General features: G+C 37.2%; 2 protein-coding genes across 6 annotated transcripts; both read right to left on the bottom strand.

Annotated features, from left to right (window-relative positions):
* Positions 1 to 248: 248 nt before the first annotated feature.
* Positions 249 to 6,581, bottom strand: LOC104120391 (protein Asterix). 3 transcript variants are annotated; one of them, XM_070191682.1, is made up of 4 exons: positions 6,417 to 6,581; positions 5,511 to 5,805; positions 5,304 to 5,404; positions 249 to 496 (listed from the first exon to the last, which is right to left on the bottom strand). In XM_070191682.1, exons 2-4 carry the CDS (start codon positions 5,649 to 5,651, stop codon positions 430 to 432), a joined length of 309 nt encoding a protein of 102 aa, XP_070047783.1. In that variant the 5' UTR covers positions 5,652 to 5,805; positions 6,417 to 6,581; the 3' UTR covers positions 249 to 429. The 3 variants fall into 3 exon arrangements, with proteins under 3 accessions (XP_070047783.1, XP_009630439.1, XP_070047784.1); XM_009632144.4 differs by having other exon boundaries at positions 5,511 to 6,581; XM_070191683.1 differs by lacking the exon at positions 6,417 to 6,581 and having other exon boundaries at positions 424 to 3,534; positions 5,511 to 5,733.
* Positions 6,582 to 8,126: 1,545 nt separating this feature from the next.
* LOC104120392 (uncharacterized) lies at positions 8,127 to 21,214 on the bottom strand. Of its 3 annotated transcripts, none has more exons than XM_009632148.4 (10): positions 21,054 to 21,214; positions 15,318 to 15,687; positions 12,730 to 15,227; positions 12,501 to 12,643; positions 11,718 to 12,301; positions 10,385 to 11,618; positions 10,183 to 10,231; positions 9,850 to 10,097; positions 9,650 to 9,757; positions 8,127 to 8,779 (listed from the first exon to the last, which is right to left on the bottom strand). In XM_009632148.4, the coding sequence occupies exons 2-10, from the start codon at positions 15,505 to 15,507 to the stop codon at positions 8,551 to 8,553; spliced, it is 5,283 nt and encodes a 1,760-aa protein (XP_009630443.1). In that variant the 5' UTR covers positions 15,508 to 15,687; positions 21,054 to 21,214; the 3' UTR covers positions 8,127 to 8,550. The 3 variants fall into 3 exon arrangements, with proteins under 3 accessions (XP_009630443.1, XP_009630442.1, XP_070047789.1); XM_009632147.4 differs by having other exon boundaries at positions 10,385 to 12,301; positions 15,318 to 15,557; positions 15,643 to 15,687; XM_070191688.1 differs by having other exon boundaries at positions 10,385 to 12,301.
* Between the last annotated feature and the right edge of the window lie 286 nt (positions 21,215 to 21,500).

Here is a 21,500-nt window from a genome sequence, read left to right as displayed (position 1 = left end):
ATAAAAAGAAAAAGGAAAAGAAAAAAGTTAAATTGTTGAGCGATAATTTGGAAAATATAAATTTATTGTAAGGTTATTTTAATCTGAACAAATTAATTTTCTGTTTCTATTTCTGCTTAAAAAAAACTAGAATTTGTAGCTTTCTCCTCAAAACCAGAAAAACTACTTTGGTTATTGCTCAAAAGTACTTTTTTATTTTGGCCACACACCTTTAATTTTCCAAAAAGTACTTTTAGACTCTCAAAAGCTTGGCCAAACATGCTCTTAGTACATGATAAGAGCTTAAATCTACAAAAAGCTTGCATATTCAATTAATCTCACAATCATGAAAACAACAGAACAAATCGCTAAGACCGTAGAGCATCACACTCGAGTTCAACATCCCTATAATCCTCAAAAACAAGGGCAAGTGCCTTAATACAATTTCAATCAAGTTTTCTTGCCTGACCGAGGCCCAACGCCCATGTAGTTTGTCACGAGACCCATAATTCCAAACCTGGATCAAGAAAAGAACAAAAAACATGATTAGACATTGGTGAGGAGAACAATTGAAACAGATAGCAGAAGAATCATTTTGCAATAGCACCTTTAGCTTGTTAGATACTCGCCGTTATCAATTTAATTGACCATGTTGTTTTTTACACCATCCTCCTTCGACCATACTTCCTTTAACTATATTTTATGTGATGACTATTCCAAATCAAGTGTCAATGGTATTTTTCAGGCAGTAGCAATATCTATGCTTTTAGTTCAGAACAATATTAGTCAACGTCCGATATAATACCCCAAAAATTTAAAATTAGCCATAAAAACTAAACTGATAGTGATTCTGCTACAAAAAGAACGAAAGCCAGCAACCGACGTTTTAATTTATTTATTTGTTTTTGGTACAGCCCACAATAACTGATAATCAAAACTTCACAGAGTGTAATTACTTGGATGGCTAGGCTTAATGAAAGGCTTAACAGATGTTTACCATTTCATGCATCCAAAATGTTGTAATACTATAGCAGCCATTAAAGAACTTTCTGATTTCTGTTCTGGCAGCACATAATCAATTTGTCCGCTCTACATCCTAACTTACTCAAAATAGATGATCCCCTAAATTTAGTCATATACTAAAAATAGAATAGAAAAAAAGGGCAGAAGGAGCAGGACAGATAATGCATTTTAATGAAATGACACTCGAAACATATGAAAGAATACAAATGGCAATATCACTGTCTCATAGGTTCCATCATGCTGCTGACAAGGGAAATAAGCAGGGTAATGGTTACTGGTTACTTTCTGCATTAACTTGCATATCAAAAATGCAAGGGACAAAAAAATAAAAAAATTCCCAATGATTAAAGCACTTTCTGTTTCTAGTGAAGTAAGAACTATAGAAGTTGCACTATTTTGAAGAAAAGTTGCAACCACCTATGTAGGCAGCAGGGCAGATATCTCATAAAATAAAGAACTTCCCCTTAATTTTTTGAAAAAGATAGAACTTCATCTTATTAAATTCTCTTTTTATTTGTTTTTATATAAACACAAAAGAAAATGCTTCACTTTTTCTTTTACTTCACTGTTTTGAGGTAAAACGTTGTCTTATAACCCGAGAGTATGTTAACTAGTTGGTCCATCATCAAAAGAAGAAAATGATGATGGCGATGTCAACAACACCTCCATCTTAAAGTAGTTGGTCGGTTGTATGAATACTCACTATCCATTCCGATCTATTTGGACCAGTTTCATTCATATACTCAATAATTTGTATTTGAAGACATATTAGGGGTTCTTTGACACTAGAGGTTCTCTAAAAAACATTCTAACAGTTCTGCAAATAAACTAAAAAAACTTCCGGTAAATACCAGACCTAATTAAAGTGTACCGACATGGCTAAGCCCCTATCCCAACCGCTAGGTACTGCATCCTGTGTTGTATCTTGATGTAACACCCCTACCCCAAGCATGGCTTAGGTATTACTAAAATAACATATTAAAGTTTTAAGAAAAAAATTTAAATAATGTGAAGATGATTTTTTTTTTATAACCATGGTGTCAATGATATTTATTCTCTTTCTAACTGGGAAATTCATATAACACTTCCATCGAAATGATGGCGTGACACTCTCTTGAGATTAGATATATTAGGAACAAGGATTGATAAATATATATGTACTTTGGTATTTCACTTTACCAAGTACCACGAGGAAGTGGGATAAATTAATCATAGAAATAATAAATATAGTACTAACAATAATAATAAGATACTAAGAAGTATCATAACAATATTCATATATGATAGTAAGTTGTTAATCTATTAAATAAGGAAATGTGTTCGACTAGAATATTAAAATAATTACTAGTTAATAGCTAGCGGCCTAAATATTAAAATACATATTAGCTAAACAATGAATATAGAAGCCTAGCTAATCTACTTAATGTCTAAGTAATAAATAGATCTTATAAACCTTATCATTTAACCAACTTGCAGGCCGGTTGTTAGGAACACCATAATCGCCAATAAGGCTCTATATAATACCTTCACATGGATACGAGGATACACCATTTTCACAACTTCTTTTGCTTTGCTTGTAAGTTGTTATACTAGGTTTAGTGGTTGAACCTATGTATGAGGAGAATGGACATGGTTTAGCTGGCTTAGTGTAAATGGTGAGCTTCACTGCACAAGCTCTATTTTGTTTCTATGTGAACCCATGATTTATCCGAAACCAGAGCAGGAGGTCTTGGACTCTTTAACCATTTTGCCAAGGAGCAAGAATTTATCCCTTAGTTGGAGCACTTGAAGTTGATTTGCAAGCCCTCAAAACAAATCAACCACAGTAGTTAGATATTGAAAAAAAGATATTGCACCAAAATCTTTAAGCTCGGAATTACAAGTAAGCTTTGTCGTACTTAGAAAATGATGGTTCTAAAGTAGGTGTCAAGCTGAAAAAGGCGGAGAATTTTTGAATTCAAGAAAAGAAAGGTGAAGAGCTAACCTTTTAAGAGTGTTTCCCTCAAAAGAGGCATATCCTTACTGTTAATTGCATAACTAATTCTTATAAAGATTGTTTTGTGTGCTTATGCACGTGGAGACGAGCATGAGTATCACCATATTATAAAGCTGAAAGATGATTATTCGTTAAATGAAGGTTATGATTATGTTTTTATGGTTATGATTACGATTTATGTTCATGATTTATGGACGAGAGAAATGGAATCTAAATGTTAATATGTTCACTTATGAAGGTTATGCTCAAATTTGATTGGTGATGTGAAAAAAGAAAGGAATATTTTGAGGGACCGTAATTAGATGACTGAGTGGGTATACACCCCATGATATTTGGTGTTACCCAGAACACACTGTATAGGTATGAAAGTAAATGCATGTTTGACCAGATCTTTAGACTCGACAAATGTCCTGCCTTCCCTACTGTACATAAGGTGGACGGACCAACTACTGGAATGGTTGGTAGGCTATACCTAGCCACCGCATGGATGGTGGCATCCATGTTGCGCACATGGATTGTCGGTGTCTAGATGGAACCTGCATAGAATTAAGAAATATTTTTGTTTATGCCTACTGGCAACATTGGATTTCAAAAATAACTTTTAAATGATTTACCATGTATTTATAAGTATTTTGAGATTTTATTGATTTACATGAGAAACATGATATTGATATTAAAAGTGAATACAACAACAACAACAACAACAACAACCCAGTAAAATCCCACTAATGGGGTCTGGGGAGGGTAGTGTGTACGCAGACCTTACCCCTACCCCCAAGGAGATATTAAAAGTGAATGTATTTTTAAAATACTTGTCCAACTTTTTAGAGGGGGTCAAAGAGACTTGCTGGGTTTTTATATACTCACCCCACTTAGCTTCATGCTATAGGTTTGATATTGAACGAAGTCCAGTTCACGAGTTGAGAACCACTACATAGTGGTGAGTCCCACGATTGATCAGTGTCGGCTTTGTTCATTTTTATTTTTATTAATCATTTATCGAGCCACATCCCACTTAATTAGATGACAAAATATAATTAGATGACACACGATGACGAATTCGCTTAGAACCTCAACATATGCTTTATGTGTAGCCAAGGCGACAAGTTTAAGGGTTCACTCGGCGAGTCCAAGCTAGTTGGGTGACGAACTGACAATTGCCCCTGGTTTGGGTTGTGACTTGTGACAGAAGATCTGATCCATCAACACCAGAGTTCAATCTAATCTCACTTTAACTACACTTCTTATGGAAGCTGATCTTACATTGCATATATTTTGTCTTAATTCTACTTACCCTAAACCTTTTCACTACTCACTACAGTTGTTCCTTTTTTACTAATCGAGAAATTTAACGTTTTAGCTCAAAACTCGATGTATAATGGGCCTATCCCTTGCAATTCTAAATTCAAACTCCGTGAAGTGTGCATACCACACACCCCGCTTTTTACTATATTTGCCTTTGAACCAAAGCCCAGGGAGCTATTCTTTCTCTAGAGCACTTCCCTTTCAAGCTTTTGGTTCTCACTCCACTAAATTCCTAAAGCTACATTATTATGCAAATAGCAGCACAAGTTAGGACCATTTATTTTTTAGATTGTCATCCTTGCACATAGACCACACGAATTTTCTATATTAAGCAAGAGCCCTAACTGAGGCCACATAAAAGTTAAAACCATCTACACATACTCCATAGTAATTTATGACGATAACTTGGCCTTTAACTTTATTTTTTTGTTTAAATATCCTCGAAAAACTACATTGAAGGAAGAAGATTCCTTCTTATTTGGTATGACGTTATCATAAAAGATGATGTCAAGATAAGAAGGAATCTTTTTTTTTCCTTATCAAACAAAAAGTCCTTATCTTGACATCATGCTCTATGATAAAGTCATACCAAATGAGATTAGAGTTTTTCCCTTCTTTTCATGTGTTGATATATACCCTGCAAATAAATGTATTTTTGGACAGCACCCTTCCATTGCCATTCAATGAAAATAAGTTCCGATTGAGCTAAAATTGTTATGAAAACAAGCCCTAATACAAATCAAAGAGAACTCACGAAGTAATGAGACTTTGCAACTACAAATTTGTGTCAAAAGTTCAATAAAGTTACATCAAGGTGGAGTACCATAAAATCATGCACAACAATAATCAAACGAGATATGATTAAAAACAGCAAATGCCGATTGAAGGTCAAACTTATGAAGAAATGTCGATTTGTTATCAGAAGCACACACTTAAGCAAGTCTAAACAATTCTTATACGACGTATCTAAGTTTCTCGTGAAAAAACTGTAAGTACTTACATCATTGCCATGGAGATCTGCTTAAGATCAGTCTCAAAGTTCCTCATGTTAGCAAGTGACTGAGCACTGAATATTATCGCAAGCCACGAGCAAATCTTGTACTATTTAAAACATATCACCATATATTAAGCTATGCCAATTAATATAACATCAGATGAAATCGTAACAAATTTGAAAATATGCAAATTTAAAAGGGGAATGACTCACTCTGAACATGGCACCGAAGACACCAAACACGACGGCTATAAAACCAGAGTAATCTATAGGAAGATCTTGTGGAGCTACCGCCGCCGGCTTGTACGGCTTTGCCGTCGACGGTTGCCTTGGATCGTTCGCCGGTGACGACATGCTTTAATCTCTCTCCTTCTGTGCGTATTTCGGTGCTCTCTGTTTTCGATTTGGATTTAATCAGTCCAAATCTGGGAAACTAAAGGGTAATTATCAATTGACCCCTTTATATTTGGAAGAATTGCACTTGGCCCCAAAACTCTTGGAAACTCTCCTATCCCACAATAGATGATGTTAAAGACATTTTTGCCCTGATTTTTTTTTAATGAATATTATTTTTCAATAACTTGGATGTTTATCTTGAATATAATGTTTACCTTTTCAAATGTCATTAAAATGTAGCTTAGTTTTTGGATACCAGTTAAGCTAATTTAGTGGTGAACATTCCATATTGCCTTTCTTTGGCTCTTTTCTGTTATTAAATGTAGTTGTTTCGAAGTTACATTTTACTATAATTTTAGCACAATTTAATTTTGCAATTACGCTTAACCTTTCCCTTAAAAGCTTTTTCAATTTGATGCTAGAATTCTTTAGCATAAATATCGTAGATTTGGCTCTGGACAAGTACGTGTGCTAGTTATTTTCTTAGAGCTTCTTGGTCAATAAGGGCAAGAAAACAACTCTAATGCTCGTCCAAATTGGAACAAGGAGATAGGAATGATGTCAAGCTTTTAAGATCTCGACTGATATTTTTCGGAAAATGACTTATTCTCTGAAAATAGTTGTGAAAAATATGTTTACCCATATCAAACACCTTTCATCTCAATTCTCAATAAAGCTGTCAATATGATTTGGGTCAAGAGTAGTTAAAGAAGAACAACTTACAGTGTTAGCCCTATCTTCCAGGCAATAAACTTGGGGGGTGGGGGAGAAGAATAGTGATTGCTGATTACAGTATTTGTTTGTTGAAGCTACTATCGGATGAATGGCAAACCAGACAAGATGATGCTATCTATCTATATGATTATATAATTAAGCTTTTGACAAAATAACGCACTTCCAAATCTGTGAATTGAAAGCAAATATACAGAGGCTAGCAGTTCTGTAATCGGCAAAGGTCCAAATATACTTATGTATTTTTCAAAATGGTCTAAGAATATCCCTCGTTATACTATTAGGTTATTTATACCCCTGTAGTCATACTTTGGGTTCAAATATACCTCTCGTTTAAACGGAAGGACACGTGTCATCGTCCTGTTGGCCAATTCTAAATATCTCCTAATTAATTAAAAAGATCCACTACCCATACCCGAAAAGCAATTTTCTAAAGCAATTAAAAAAAAAAAAAATGGAAAAAAACTGAATTTTTTTTACTAAAAACTGAAAAAACGAAAATATTTTTTTAACATTTTTTACAAAAAAAAACTGCTTTAAAAAAAAACTGAAAAATATTTTCTAAAACAATGTTTTTGTAAAAGTGGAAAAAAAACTGGAAAAAACTGAAAATTTTTAATTAAAAACTGGAAAAAAAAAATATTTATTTTTTCAGTTTTTACAAAATATTGCTTTAAAAAATTGCTATTCAATTTTTGTTTTTTAGTTTTTACAAAAAAATTGGTTTAGAAATTATTTTTCAGTTTTTTTTAAAGCAATATTTTTCTAAAAACTGGAAAAAATTATTTTTGATTTTTTCAGTTTTTAGTAAAAAAAACATTCAATTTTTTCCAGTTTTTTACAAAAATATTGCTTTAGAAAATTGCTTTTCAGTTTTTTTTTTTTCAATTTTTACAAAAACATTGTTTTAGAAAATATTTTTCAGTTTTTTTAAAAGCAATATTTTTTGTAAAACCTGGAAAAAAAAATATTTTCGCTTTTTTCAGTTTTTAATAAAAACTAATTCAGTTTTTTCAGTTTTTACAAAAAAAAATTGCTTTAGAAAATTGCTTTTCGGATATGGGTAATGGGTCTTTTTAACTAATTAGGAGATATTTAGAATTGACCAACAGAAGGATGACACGTGTTCCTCCGTTTAAATGAGAGGTATATTTGAACCCAAAGTATGACTGCAGGGGTATAGATAACCCAATAGTATAATGAAGGGTATTCTTAGATCATTTTTGAAAGTACAGAGATATATTTGGACCTTTGCCGTTCTGTAATTCCTGTTTTCTTGAGCAGAGAAGGTAGGCTTCTTCTTTCCAAGTGGCAGAATAATCCATATGAGTTTCAATTTCTCGGTTTTTGCTTGGTGCAGAGAGGTACTACAACTAGTTGGAGGAAATCATTACAACTGAGTTTAGAAAGAGATACAAAGGCACAACAGGAGACTTATAGTGAGATGTGTGATCTATGATTAAGTGTTATCTTGGATTTCAGGAAGCCAAGATTGAGCCAAATCCCAAGTTGTTGTAACTCATAAGGTCTGTACAAGAGAGCTAATTATCATGAAGCTGTACTAAGAACGTCCTTTTTCACGAGACAGCTGATTAAATTCTCAAGACAGCAAATTCTAGTAAATCTTCAACTGATTCGGAGTTCGGGAAAAGCCTGGACATGATATTTACCTCATGATGCCAATCTGAATTACCCCAGACCTGACTAGTGCAATTTTTTTTGTTGATAAATTTGTTTGTAAAAATAAGCAATTATGATTACCTTCACAATTCCGTGAGAGAAAGTATAACACATATAACACTGATGGCTAACTATATACAGACGTCTCCTAATACACGGGAGATGTATTTTCTCTACTGATGGCAAAAAATGAAGCCCCAGGTCCTTTCTCTCCCGCCCTACAAATTTGAAGAGATGTACACAAAATGAATAACATTTCTTGAGAAGACATTAGTGGCCAACATGTAAAAGATTGGACAGCCTGCATTACATTTGAGGTGACAATTCAGTGCCCATCAATTTCTGTTGTTGCTAGTGCCAGTGCATATTTAGCACCAAAACTTCTTAGAGAAGTAGAGCTAGTAGATTTACCACCAGAACATGGGGAAAATCAATTCATTTATAATCATAGTGAAAGACACTGTACCATACTAGGAAGATTTTTTGGCATTGGAAGTGCAGTGACATATCTCTGTGCCAAAGGTTTATGGCTACGTGCATCTGATGAAGATGAGGTCTCAACACCATCAGATTGCACCCGACCATGGAACTTCGCAAACCGATAGATGACAGAGAACTTCTCAATATCCTGGCCTTCCACTATCACGTCTAATATTGATGCTCTCTTGTCCAGTCTGCATCAGAGAAGAACGAATAAAAGAGATTATTATGTGGAATTACCTTGTATATTGTCAGGTACAAACTGATTTAGTAAAGAAGATAGATTCTAAACACAACTGTAACACATAAGAAATGAAATGGACACCGAGGAATTAACAGAAAACCATTATGGAGCAGCTGTTAAAGACTATAACAGTGTTGAATTTTTCTGAAACAAATCAATTACTACTTGCTTTTCTCTGGATCATTTACTCGGCTTTAGCACTTCTATCCTTGTATTTTCAGAGTGGGAATGGTGATTAAAGACCTTTAGCATCAAATATTCCAAAATGTGCTAACAGAAGCAAAAAGACCATATAAGAATCCAAACAATGCCCGAGTTTCCCAATAAAACCACATTTGGTTGATCACAGAATTGAAGTCTGCAGTTCCATGACTAAAATTTAGCATTAAATGTAGTTTCTCTGTAACTTGGCAGGCTACATTCTAAAATACTCATAGGACAAGGACAGGAGTCATAAGAAAATGAGACATTTCTTTGCAGAAGATATGCAGCTCAAGATAATAATCCAGAAAGAGAAGAGAACAAACATGCTGGAATAGCCCAAAGCAACCAAAGATCTGATAATCTTGTATAACGCAGAGAAGTCATTGTATTAGAAAACCTGAACCTATTCAACTACCACAAGGCAAGGCATCTCTATTTTCATCTGACTTTTTTTTTGTTTGGTTTTTTTTTTTTTTTTTTGGGGGGGGGGGGGGGGGGGGTGGACCAAGTTTCCTTCCCCTCCCACCAGCCCCCAAAGGCAAAATGACAAGAGGTCTAGTGTACAATTCTACAAACTTATATATTGTAATGGTGTAAGCCAATCATGAAGCATTACCTCGAAAAGTCAGCTTCCAGTATCCTTGCTCTTGCCGTGAACTCTTCCACAGCTTTGGCAAACGTATGGTTATCATTTCTCTCCGGTGTTCTGGCCTTGTCATGAAGCCTATGAAAATACATAAAACATGCTATTAGGGCACAGAGAGAGAAAGTTGTACACCTGATTGAAACATCTCACGCAACAACTAGCAAACTTACGGTGCTTTGCAAAAATGAGGTGCATTTATATCCCCATTTGAGCAAGAGACAATGCTGCATGCATCCCCCAATGCCAATCTAGAAATGGAGTAAGCCACACTCTCATACTCTGAGTTAGCATCTGAAAAAAGAAATGCAGCTGATGGAGCGCGAAATAATTGCTGCATAAGCTGAGTCGTCAAAATAAGCCTTCTTTTAACTTTACGCCTCAGAGGCCCATGTTCAGTGAAGTCAATGTCTTCTTCAACCTATTATTAAAAGAACATGGGCATTCAGAACTGATGAAGCAAGCAAAATTTTAAAAAGTGGATTACAATAGGCAAATCAAGATACCTTTTCAACAAGCCTATTAGTTGATTTGGCCCACTCTGTTTCTGCCAAGCTGCAGATAGACAAGTTAACAAATATCATCAAACCTGAAGCTGGAACTTAGACAATCCAAATGAAAACAAAATGGAATAGCAGAAAGCATTGAGAAAGCAGCAAAGCAGCATGCAAGCAAAGGAGTTTATTAAAAGTTGTGCAAAATATGAACCTGATTGTCTGATTGCTCTGTGAATCCAGTAAAACTTCTTTGTACCAAGGAATAAGTTCAGATGTAACACGTTTCCGCTTCTTGGGTTTCAACAATTGGTTTTGACCAACATTCAGTGGCAACGTCTGTGGAGAAGAAAAATCTTCAATTGCAGCAGAGCTAGCAGCTGAACTTGGCCCAAGATTACCAATCGGACTTCTATCAGCATCTGCAGGTATTACTTTCTGTATAGAATTAAGTGTCTGCAAACCATTGGAAGACTTCCCAAGGGTGAAAGGTTTATCAGTTGCCTTCATGGAGGCAGCTCTGTGTGCTTCATACATCTGTAACATCTGCGCATTTTTGAAGGTTCCATACTGATTAAACCAGGACGGTGCCATCTGAGGACTAATCTGAGTATGCTCAGGCTTAAATGGATTTGTACTATTGTTGTGAGATCTGCTCTGAGCATCATCCTGACGATATGCAAGTATATCCTGAGGAGGCATCTTTCCTCCTTGTTGTGATGATAAGCTTCTTTGAAATTCCTGCTCAGAGAAGCTTAAAATTCTAGATTCAGTGGAAGGAATTTGCTGAAGACCTGTATTGCTGTCTGATAGCCTCATTCTTTTCAAGGCCCTATCACTTGGATCAGTCTCCACATTTTTCATGGCCTGCATTTGGTTTAGTAAGGAATAATTTTGATGAGGGAAGTTATTTGGTTTCAGAGATCGACCAAAAGCTTCAATATCTCTCTGCATCGATGCAGAATTTGCAGGGGATCCTTCTGAGAGATTCTTGACAACAGGTTCTCTATCCTGTGAATCATTCATCTGAACTGGTTCAATGTTTTGAAATGGTACTTGTCGAGAAGGGCTTTCCTTCACTCGCTGTTCTTCCCCCTCAACAGAGCCCAAAATATTCACTGTGCTTGTGTCAAGCTCAGATGTGAACTTCCATTCCTTATTTGCATCTTGATCGCCTTGCCTCTCAGCAGCAGACAATGATGACTCCATAATACTCAATTGATGCGACTGGTGAATTTGAGAAGACTCCTTGTTGGATTGAGCACCAAAAAGGGGCTGCCGTGGTGGAAAATTTGTCCACATATTAGCGAATATTTTTGAAGATGCACCCTGTTGAGCGATGCCAGACATTGAGTAAGGCTGAGAAACTGACCCAGGCTCCTTAGATGAAGCTTGATTTGCAAAGAGCCTTTCATGGGGATCATTGGCGTTACTTAACTGAGATGTACCTGCAGTGATAGTAGGTTTATCCTGTTTAACATCACCAGCCCCTTCGGGCACAGAAGGCTGTACAGATTGACCACTTTCAGGTCCTCTGATAGAGTCACCTTTCTCAGCAGAAAGGGGACCATGTTTATTGAAAGATACACTTATAGACTGATTTGTTGAGAGTTGCCCAGTAGCTCTAACCATAGGTGGATTTTGATGTGGGCTTCTCAGGTAGGGAAAACCAGAACTAGAATCAAATGCTGCAGAAAAATTTCCAGGCATCGTGTACGAAGAAGTTTCATTATATGTACTTCCTGGAACCCCAGATCTGTTATTCTTCAACTCTTCCAGAGAGTGTTCAGCAGGAGGCAAGGATTGACCCTGATGAGGAGGGCACATCCGTCCCCGACTTTTCTCTCCGATCTCCTCCGCAGCTCGAGAGTGTGAAGAGCTAGCTGCTTGGGTACTCTGAGATGACAAAGAATGGTTTTGAACTGATACCCGCTGAGATGGAGGGCCAAGTTGTAGACTAAAGCCTTGAGAGGCAGAAGACTGACTTTGCTGGAGATGACCAACAGACCCATCAGAATTTTCTGCTTCAGGCATCTCAGATGATACTTGCTGTTCAGAATTACTGCACTGAGTCATAGAACCACGCACGCTTGATTGGTCTACCTTCGGAAGAAGCTGGAGCATGTTTGGACTGCAACCAGAAAAACAATCAAACAATAGAACACAAACTGCACTGGAACAGTTTTTACAGCAGAACATGGCAGTCAACAAGGCCACTAAGAAATATGTGGAATAATGAGCAGAAGAACTTCTAACTCTTCTATGATCTTTAGAGATTTACCTAAGAGCATGATTAAGTAAATAGTTAAGAGTATCAGGAAATTAACTACCTAGTTTGTGCAGCTGTATTTGGTGAATATAAATCTGATCTATTGAAGCGGCCAAGCATACTAGATCCACCACTCTGGAAGCTGCTTCGCGAATGCACCTCACTAAAACCTTTGCCATCTCTCAGACCATTAGACGGCTGCCCCTGTATATTAAGGAACACTACCTTTTATTTAATGACCAAAGATATGTAAGATTCAAAAAATGTATTATGTGAAGCACATATATCACCTCTTCCACTTCTGTCTGACTCTTGGGAACCTGACCAAATACTTCCAACTGGCCATGATTGGCATTGTGCTGCAGCATAGACTGAGAATGACTAGGCTGTTTCCTGTCATAAGCAGGATCCAAATCCTCATCCATGTTTCCCATGGGATGATACTGAAACTTGCGAACCCAAGAATTTTTCTGTCCAACCTGATCAGACGACTTCTGCTTAGTAGGAAGACACCTTGAATCACTCGCATCTGACAAGAAATTTTCCCTCATCGCAGCAGAAGGAGGGAATAAGTTAGAGCGGTAGCTGTCATTCGAGTTCTTCTTATCGCTGTTCTGCAGCCCATGCATTTTGACTTCTATGTCACTAATACCCCTCGAAGAGTGCAAGACCTGATTGTCTTTGGTAACATGACGCTGTAAAGCTCCCAAGGCTTTGCTTACTGTAGACTTGACAAAGGAATCATTGTTCTTCCAATAATCAGAATGATAATTATTTTGCAGTTGACTGGTTTCTTCGCCACCCCTCATGGTACTTGACTTGGGTGCAGAGCCAGAATTATGCAAGTTAAAGACCTCCGAATTCACTTGGTGATTTGCGATAGATGATCCTGCATGCTCCATATCAACTGCAGAATTATGGCCAGAGTTAGAGTTCCATGTCACACCACCTTGAACAACTTCAGCTTGGATGAATTTCTTCCGATTGTCATCCTGGGAACGACTTGACGAATTCTCACTTGAAACTCTTAAAGCTGCATCTCCAGAGGGCACTGCTGATCCTACGTCACTCCAACCAGCAGATTTGTAGCATAGTTGTCTAGCTCCACCAATCTCAGGTGTCAAAGAACCAGAAATCTTTCTCGCATTTATTTCGCTGTCAATAGGATGTGAAGCACTCCCAAACATCATCTGGCTTACTTCAACAACTGACTTCTGCCGTGGACCGAAATTTGACAACTTGCTTCCTTCCTCCGATGACTGGACAAGTCTTTGAGAAGAGTTGGCATGCAAACTCTGGCCTGGCTCATATGGGAGCCTGTGGCCTTGGACATCGGAATAGTTATTGTTCACATTGGTGCTATCAGAGGGCTGAACAGAAACAGAATTCAAGGATGAGTTTGGGGGCAACTTTTCCTCAGCAGCAGATGTTTTATGTCTCCCACTGTTATACATCAAATTCTGAGTTTCTGAAGGAATTTCCGTACTGTGAAAATTTAAACCACTCCACTCCTCCTGTACCCCAAGGTCACTGCTAGAAGTTTCTGCAACAGCAGAATGCATAAGTGCACTCCAAGTACCATTCAATAAACCTGCACCATCAAATGAATTACCACCTTCCCCATTCATATCAGGGCTCTTGCCAAAGGCTGCCCACATATTATCCTCTGAACCAAACAATATTCTTTCTTCTGTAGGATCTAAGGCGACTTCATTCTGCAAGGAAGAAGCATGTGCCCCTGCTAGTTCCTGTGAGTTTTCTGGAGGAACAGCCAGACCCTGTCTGCCACAAAAGTCCTGGAAAGCTGAACTGTTCTGCATAATATTTGCTTGTTGAGGGTTCTCCATATTTATCGGGTTAGTCAGGGCTTGACTTGAAGCATGTCCGAGAAAATGGCCGCCTTGGGATCTCTGTCTAGGAATGAAAGTCCCATCCTGCCCACTGACTTGATCCGGCAATGCAGCATATTGATTACCCGGAAATGAACTATCAAAGGTCGGCATTGGACGCGTTGTGGGCTTATCAATTACTTGTGAAAATGGGTTCACACTTCCTCTTGAACCAGAAACAGGAACTCCATATAGAGATTGGTCCGCTGATGGAGGAATCAAACCCATTAACTGTTGTGCTTGTCCAATGTTGGTTGGATTGAGTCCATTGGAACATCCCTGAATGATTGGAGAACCACGTTGCAACCAATTTGTGTTTCCAAGATCACTTGCCCAAGGATAATTTAATGCACCAGAATTTGTAGTGTCATGAACCAATGCAGGGGGATGGCTACCAGATGCCTGATTTAGTGTATTTTGCTTCCTGGCATCTAATTGCTGAAGTTGGTGCTGCCTCTGAAGTTCTTGCATCTTCAACATGAGTTGCATTTGCTGCATGTCACTATGCCCAGACTGCTGCCGCTGCAGAGACTGCAGCATGTTTGATTGCTGACGATTCATTTGCTGACCACCAAAAAGATCAAAACTAGCAGGACTCTCAGAAGGTTCTGACCTAACTGGTACTCTTGCCTGCTGCTCTGGACCTACTCCTTGCTGTGATGCATAAGGAGATAGGCCTCCTGAGGCTAGACTACGTTGATCATAACCTGTATCGATAGAGAGAAATTTTGCTTCATCCTGCCTTGTCTGGTGAAACTGATCACTATACATGTAACCATTCAAATTTGCCTGCTGATTTTGTGACTGGCTCTTTGCAAACTCAGGCCTTGGAGTGGATTGCATAAAATTCAAGCCATGCTGGCTGGTAAAAGGGTAGCTGCTCGGCCCTTTCCCACTATCTGCAAATGCAGGAAATGTAAGAGAATAACTAACAGACTGAGATATAGCTATCAAATAATAGTTTAGAGAAACATGACATGTCAAATTACCAGAGTTCTGTAAATTGTAATTCTTTGTGTTGGGAGTCAGTACACCTATCTGTCTCTGACTTCCAACCCACAGATTGTTACTATGAGCTGGCCAATTTCCCTCCACTACTGGGGAACGATGCTGCTCTTGTGACAAGCTGTCTTGTGCAAAGAAATTGTGAACCCTATCTCCAACATCGTTGCCAGGCATAGATGATTTAACTCCGAAGTCTTTGATTGTTAAATGTTGCTACGTGGTTACTAACATAGAAATATATCAATGAATATCAATTAATTCACAACCTCACATAGCAACTGATGTACAATCCAGCATTTAGACAGTCACCTGGTCACTATTCTCTTATAAGTTAAGAATGGCTGCCTCAAACTCCTGCAAGAAGATCATTCAAGTGTAGTTAGGTCAAGTTGAAACACTCATAGTGCTTTTTGCTATCAACAGTGCTGAACAATAGTTGTCAATAGATGTTATTTGAGATTACCAGAAAGTGGCATGCAGTAATAATTGTATGTTCACACTTTTGATGGTACTATTTCAATGAATAAGTAAATATGATATGAACACAAAGATACCATCTACACGAGCAATATGAAAACGAGGGCATAATCCTTATCAGAAAAATGAAAGAGAGGGCATAACCAATTACTTATGGATGTTCACACTCAATGGGAGGGCAAGGCATTGAAGCTCTAATATTTTACTCGAATAAGATCCCAGCTTCAATGCTGGACAGCGGACACAACATAAATTTTTGGGCATGCGACCTTAGGATCTGCATGTGCAAGTTCGACGGCCTGCAGAGCACCGTAACAGGTTTTTGGTCTATTGAATAAAATCTTAGTGGTGATGCGTTTTTCTTATTTGCTCAGTACCAAATATTATCACTACACTTAATACCATTAGAACCATAAAATATTGACCCCTGTTGCTGTTTTCACCATGCGTGGACAATCAATTACTAATCAAAATCCCCATATTACAGTATGCCCCTCCCACATCATAGCACTACCACCTCAGCAAAACCCCTATAAACCATTCGTTGCAGGACTCTTCAGCTATCTTAACTTGTGCCCCACTCATGCCTAATATGCTCCAGTTGGATCAGAATCCTAAGCACCAAGATTTTCTTGGAGCAAACATATGTTTTGTGCTTGTAATGCTTTATCGGAACTACTTGAACTTCTTACTACATGACTAAATTGGTAGTAGCTAGAATTTTTTATACTGGTTTCCCTACTAATAGCTCTTTGCCACCAATTTGTTTTTTCAAGTAAGCATATTTCAATTGAGAAAATCAATATGAAGAATCTTCACCAGAGAGATCCTAGCTTGTTGCAAACAAGGCAGTTAAATTGGATCCAACAAATAGTAGTTAATTAGCAACTAAAAAATGATTATGCAGGGTCCTTATTCCCTGTCAAGAGCAGTGTTATCAAAGGCGCGCTTAAGCCCAGAAGCGAGGCTCAAAATGTGTTGAGCGCATCGCCTCGCTTAGCACGCGCTATAGTGTTGTCATCAAGGTTCTAAGGCATACTTTTCCTTGAGCATTATCGTGAAGAAGCAACTCTAAACCATTGATATTTCACTTTATCGTAAATTTTCTTCAATTTCTTTGTCCATATTTTTCCTTATAGATATTAGTCTTAGATTACACATACATATTTGTAGTTTTTCTCTGTTTGCGCCTTTCTTCTTTAAATCCCACGCTTTATTTGCATTTTGCACTTAAAGCCCCAACAAACCTTAGAGCTTTTTTGCGTTTTCGCCTTTGATAACACTAGTCAAGAGTCGAGAGAATCATCAATAATACTATGTAGAAATTTCTATTGATTATGTCGTTGTAAAAGTCGAGAGATTCATCATAAATTTCGTCATAGTTGAAAGTTAAGAGTAATTAAAAATTGTGTAGAACATTCATAATGATTATGTCATAATAATTAGGAATCCCAAAAACTTAAAAACTTTCCTTATTTCATGTAGCTCAAAAGTTCTTTAAAATGAGTCCTCTTGTTTGTTGTCAATAACCAGATCCACAAAGTTTTTCTCCTTTTTTCTCTTTTTTTCATATGGTATCGTGCCAATCCTGTACAAATTTAAGTTGTTTCCACCCTGTAGACAACACTCCCATATGCCAGCGCCCAATGCAATGCCAAATTTTCTGACCATATTGGCTAAACTATCAAGTTGGGGTCCACATCTGTCTAGGACTAATGTTATCAGTTCACATCAACTAACCAGTCAAGTCAGGGCTCAACATTTGTCTAGCTCTACATTTATCTACTGATCAATCAATGACAGCTACCATCTCAAGTTAGTCGTTTATGTCAATTGACCTGTCAATTCCAGATTAGCGTCATGTCATTGACAAACCATTACTTAGTCAGCAGTGTGGAATGCCAGCAAGTTGTCACATTAGCATCTTGTTTGTCATTATCAACTTAGTCAAGCTCACGACATGCAATCATTCTGATGGATTCACAGCAAAACACAGTCAAGGCATTCTCATGTTGTTGCTGGGTTAAGTGAAGAGAAAATGGTAGTCATACCAGAGTAGTGATCAATAGCACCGCTATCAATGGTACACTGCTAAGTTAGTTTTGTCTCAGTGCCAAAGTCAATTTATTTCCAGCAGCACTTCATAGTTTAGAGTTGCAAACTCAAGTTGTTTCATCACCTTGAGTTTGAGGGAGTGTATTAAATGTCAAGCACATCACTAAGGAGTTGCTTGGTTGGCCACAATAAACAAGAACAATCCAACATAAAATTCCAGATAAGTAGTATAATGATTTTTTTGAACTGGGAATAAGTGGTATAACGTTTAGTTGGTTGAATAAGAAAAAATAACTTCCACATAACTAATGCAGCATTTGGTTGATGGTATTAAACTCTGTATAACTAATGCAGTATTTGGTTGACAGTATTAAACTTTCCATTCCTAATACTAGCATAATACAACAATCAATATATTATTTTATGTGGGCAGCAGACAGTGTGGAACTCTCTAACATGTTATCTCACAAAAGGCAGGATAATACCGACTCGACCTCAGTAAAATGCACATGTTCATCTCCCCAAAACATTTGCATATCCACAAAACAAAATTACTTTAAGTGTTTCCACTTTGGCCGGATGTTGATAAACTTGGGGAAGACGAACCATGAAAAGAAGCAACGCAAAGCAAAAAGTCAGCTTTAGACTTCTACGTTCCCACACTATGATTACCTTCACTAGCAACAATGATGAAATTGTTCTTTCCTTTGGGTGTATTAAAGTACAACATAAACAAAAGAACATTGAGGATCCTTTTGGTAGTCTCTAACTAATCTTTTCTCATAGACTTTCAGTGCTATCATTGCGAGTTAACAAAAAGAAAGCAACTTCAGGATCCCTTCGCTCTACTTCTTCTTCTTCTCTATAAATGATATTTTATTAAAGCTAGTACCAAGAAGGTACTGCAAAAATTCAAAAAGGGAGAATTACAACTTCAACAAAATAACTCTCAGTACATAGTTTCCAGGAAATCAACAAGCTGTCACACCTCCCCAACTATCTGTTCCTTGCACCAAAAATTCTCTCTACTATCTATCAAACAACTTACTTTCCTTTGCAGTTACCAGCTACCTCTTTTACTTTCAAAAATCATATGAATCAACAGAATGCAGCTTACTCCAATGCATTACAGGGTTAAAAATTTAAACAATGTATAAATCGCCAAACATAGCAACAGAGAACAATAAAAAGTTCTTCAGAGTGTCTTCACTAAATTGGAAAGTAAAACATTTCCTTCAAAAATTGACAAACACCAACTCCTGCAGGAAGAAGTTCACATAGATCAATCTAAATTTAACTACTTCCTCGACTCAAAGACTCCAAATTGCTTTCTGAAGCGTGAAAGCACACATCTAATAACATAAATATAACTACCAGTACCTCTGCTTAATTCTATATGCAGCTGTCCGTTACTAGACATATGCTGAAACGGATTGAAAGCAAATAAATATCTGAATCCATATCTACAGGAAAAAATTACAACTAGCAAAGAATGTAAGAACCATAAGTTATTCCAAGAAAACGAGTATCAAATTAACAGCTATGTTACAAGAATCTTCCAAAACCTGCTTCCCCACCAAGCGTCTATCCGATAAGATTTGGCAGTCATGTGGCATATGCACCAGATTTGCTCAATTTACTTAGTGTGCATTGCTAACGACCCTAGCCAAGAAGCTTCGGTTGATTGGGTTTTTTAGTTTCATTGTTGCTATTGCGTGAGATGTACTAATGGAATGCAATATTAGGTACTGTGAAAAGAAACTATCGACACTTGTTTGGTCTAGTGTTTTCAATTCATTACTACTCCTAATAAATAACTATGCTTTTCAATTAATTACCATTCCTAATATGTTAACTGTGTATATACTGTGTGCATGTATGGGCAAATAATAGCATACATCTATTACCAATATCTCAGCACAGGTACCCATACTTCTATCCATACTCTCGAATCTTAACAATTACGTGAATAAGTGCTGATAAATCTGCATTAGAGATCCGCACCCTTGTCCATGTAACATACTAAACAGTGCTATGCATTGTTTTAATGGCATTGCACGATGATGTTCTCTTAATAACCTTTCTTAATGCTTATCCAGACTAGTGGTAACACAAAAAGTTACAAGATGCAAAAACAACCTCCTCTTGTGCTAATTGACTCTTCACGTTTATATCTACAAGAATATAGTACGTCTTTTTCCTATCACAACTTCTGTTCAAAACATCAAGTTTAAATCTAGACACTAGAGAATAAAGTGGAACTCATGGGGGTTGGGGTAAAGACAGAAAAGAGTAGCTTGAAGATATAAATAATGGATGAGACGAGTCCTCGCACAACAAACTAAGTAAATCTAGCCACTAATTCCACTGGCGGACTTCTTGTCTAGCTAAAAGAGTAGTTTTTTTTTAAAACCATTCAGAATTCGGAGAACATTTGAGAATTCTCACATCAGAGTTCTTCCGACTCATTCTGTTCCAAGAATGATAATTCCAAAGCAAAATCAACATAAAACTATACATAGAAATTTAAAAGACAGATTCCAAATTCAATGCCCACATAATCTACAAAAATGGAGCCGAAAGCCGATAAGCATCCATTCACATTGCGTTAGAAGGGGCAACATATTGCTAAATGCTAATCACACTCTGTCAAAAACCTAAAAAAGCTTCTCTTTTTTTTTTGGTTGGGGGGGAGGGGGAGCATTTTGGTTAAAAAGGCACAATTTTTTTACAACTACTAGCATCATCTAAAAAATCTCAAAAACATAAATACATAGTGATTTACTTAAGCACCCAAGGGTGTGGCATAGCAGTCAATGCAGTGAAAAGCACGGGAGACCAAGGTTCAAATTCTAGAAAAGACAAAAAAAACTAGGTGATTTTTTCACATCTGTCTAAGCCTTAGTGGGCAGAGTTACTCGTTATGTTTGCTACTAGGAGGTAGCAGTGAAATAATCTAACTGAGTGCAAGCTGGGCCGGACACCATTGTCATTAAAAAAAACACAAATTGACCTAACAATTAAGAACAAAATGGTAGCATAAGCTTCAAATTTACTGTACTAGAGCCTCAAAACACCGAAAATCCAGCACTAAATGTGTCCTTCGAATGCTAAACATTTGGTGCATGCATAGAGAAAACTAGGGTTTTATAACAGTATTTGAAGATAAATTCATAAATTAAACTCACGCAAATGTTGAAGCTGACACCAATGGAGCTTGGATCCTTAGAGTATTCGAATTCTAGGGTTTTTCAATCGACGATAGGAAATGGTAGCTGCGAGGAGAGAGAAAAAACGAGCTGATTGGAGAGAGAGAGAGAGAGAGAGAGAGAGAGAGAGAGATAAAGTGATCGAAAATAGTGCGAAATTTTCAACGAACTACTGTGGAGCGAGGTTAGGTTCGGACCGAGGCTAAGCTTCGGTTTGGTTTGGATCCAAATCTGAGGTTCGGAGCTTGTATTTCGATTGGTACATTTTCAGAAGGGCCGTGGAAGAAATTGCGGGGCTCTCCAATTACATACTGACACGTTGACGTAGCAGGTGGAGCCCACCTTTTAAATATTTTTGCAATTTAAATTTCTGAACAATCGAATGGCATCTTATAGTATAGGAATAATTGTTTGGTCTTTTAAAAT

The sequence above is a fragment of the Nicotiana tomentosiformis genome, chromosome 12, assembly GCF_000390325.3.
Source record: "Nicotiana tomentosiformis chromosome 12, ASM39032v3, whole genome shotgun sequence".
Lineage (NCBI taxonomy): Eukaryota > Viridiplantae > Streptophyta > Magnoliopsida > Solanales > Solanaceae > Nicotiana > Nicotiana tomentosiformis.
The sequence above is the reverse complement of the archived record's forward strand: the minus strand, read 5'-3'. Positions and strand labels throughout refer to the sequence as shown.

Bases quoted from the DNA above. Each gene is read 5' to 3' on its own strand.
- LOC104120391 (XM_009632144.4), bottom strand. From the start codon at position 5,651: ATGTCGTCACCGGCGAACGATCCAAGGCAACCGTCGACGGCAAAGCCG. The intron at 5,405-5,510 runs GTGAGTCATTCC...TGTTTTAAATAG, and splicing joins TCTTCGGTGCCATGTTCAGA to TACAAGATTTGCTCGTGGCT. The intron at 497-5,303 runs GTAAGTACTTAC...TTCTTGATCCAG, and splicing joins CAGATCTCCATGGCAATGAT to GTTTGGAATTATGGGTCTCG.
- LOC104120392 (XM_070191688.1), bottom strand. From the start codon at position 15,507: ATGCCTGGCAACGATGTTGGAGATAGGGTTCACAATTTCTTTGCACAA. The intron at 10,232-10,384 runs GTTCATATTTTG...GTCTATCTGCAG, and splicing joins CAGAGCAATCAGACAATCAG to CTTGGCAGAAACAGAGTGGG. The intron at 9,758-9,849 runs GTAAGTTTGCTA...GTATTTTCATAG, and splicing joins CCTCATTTTTGCAAAGCACC to GCTTCATGACAAGGCCAGAA.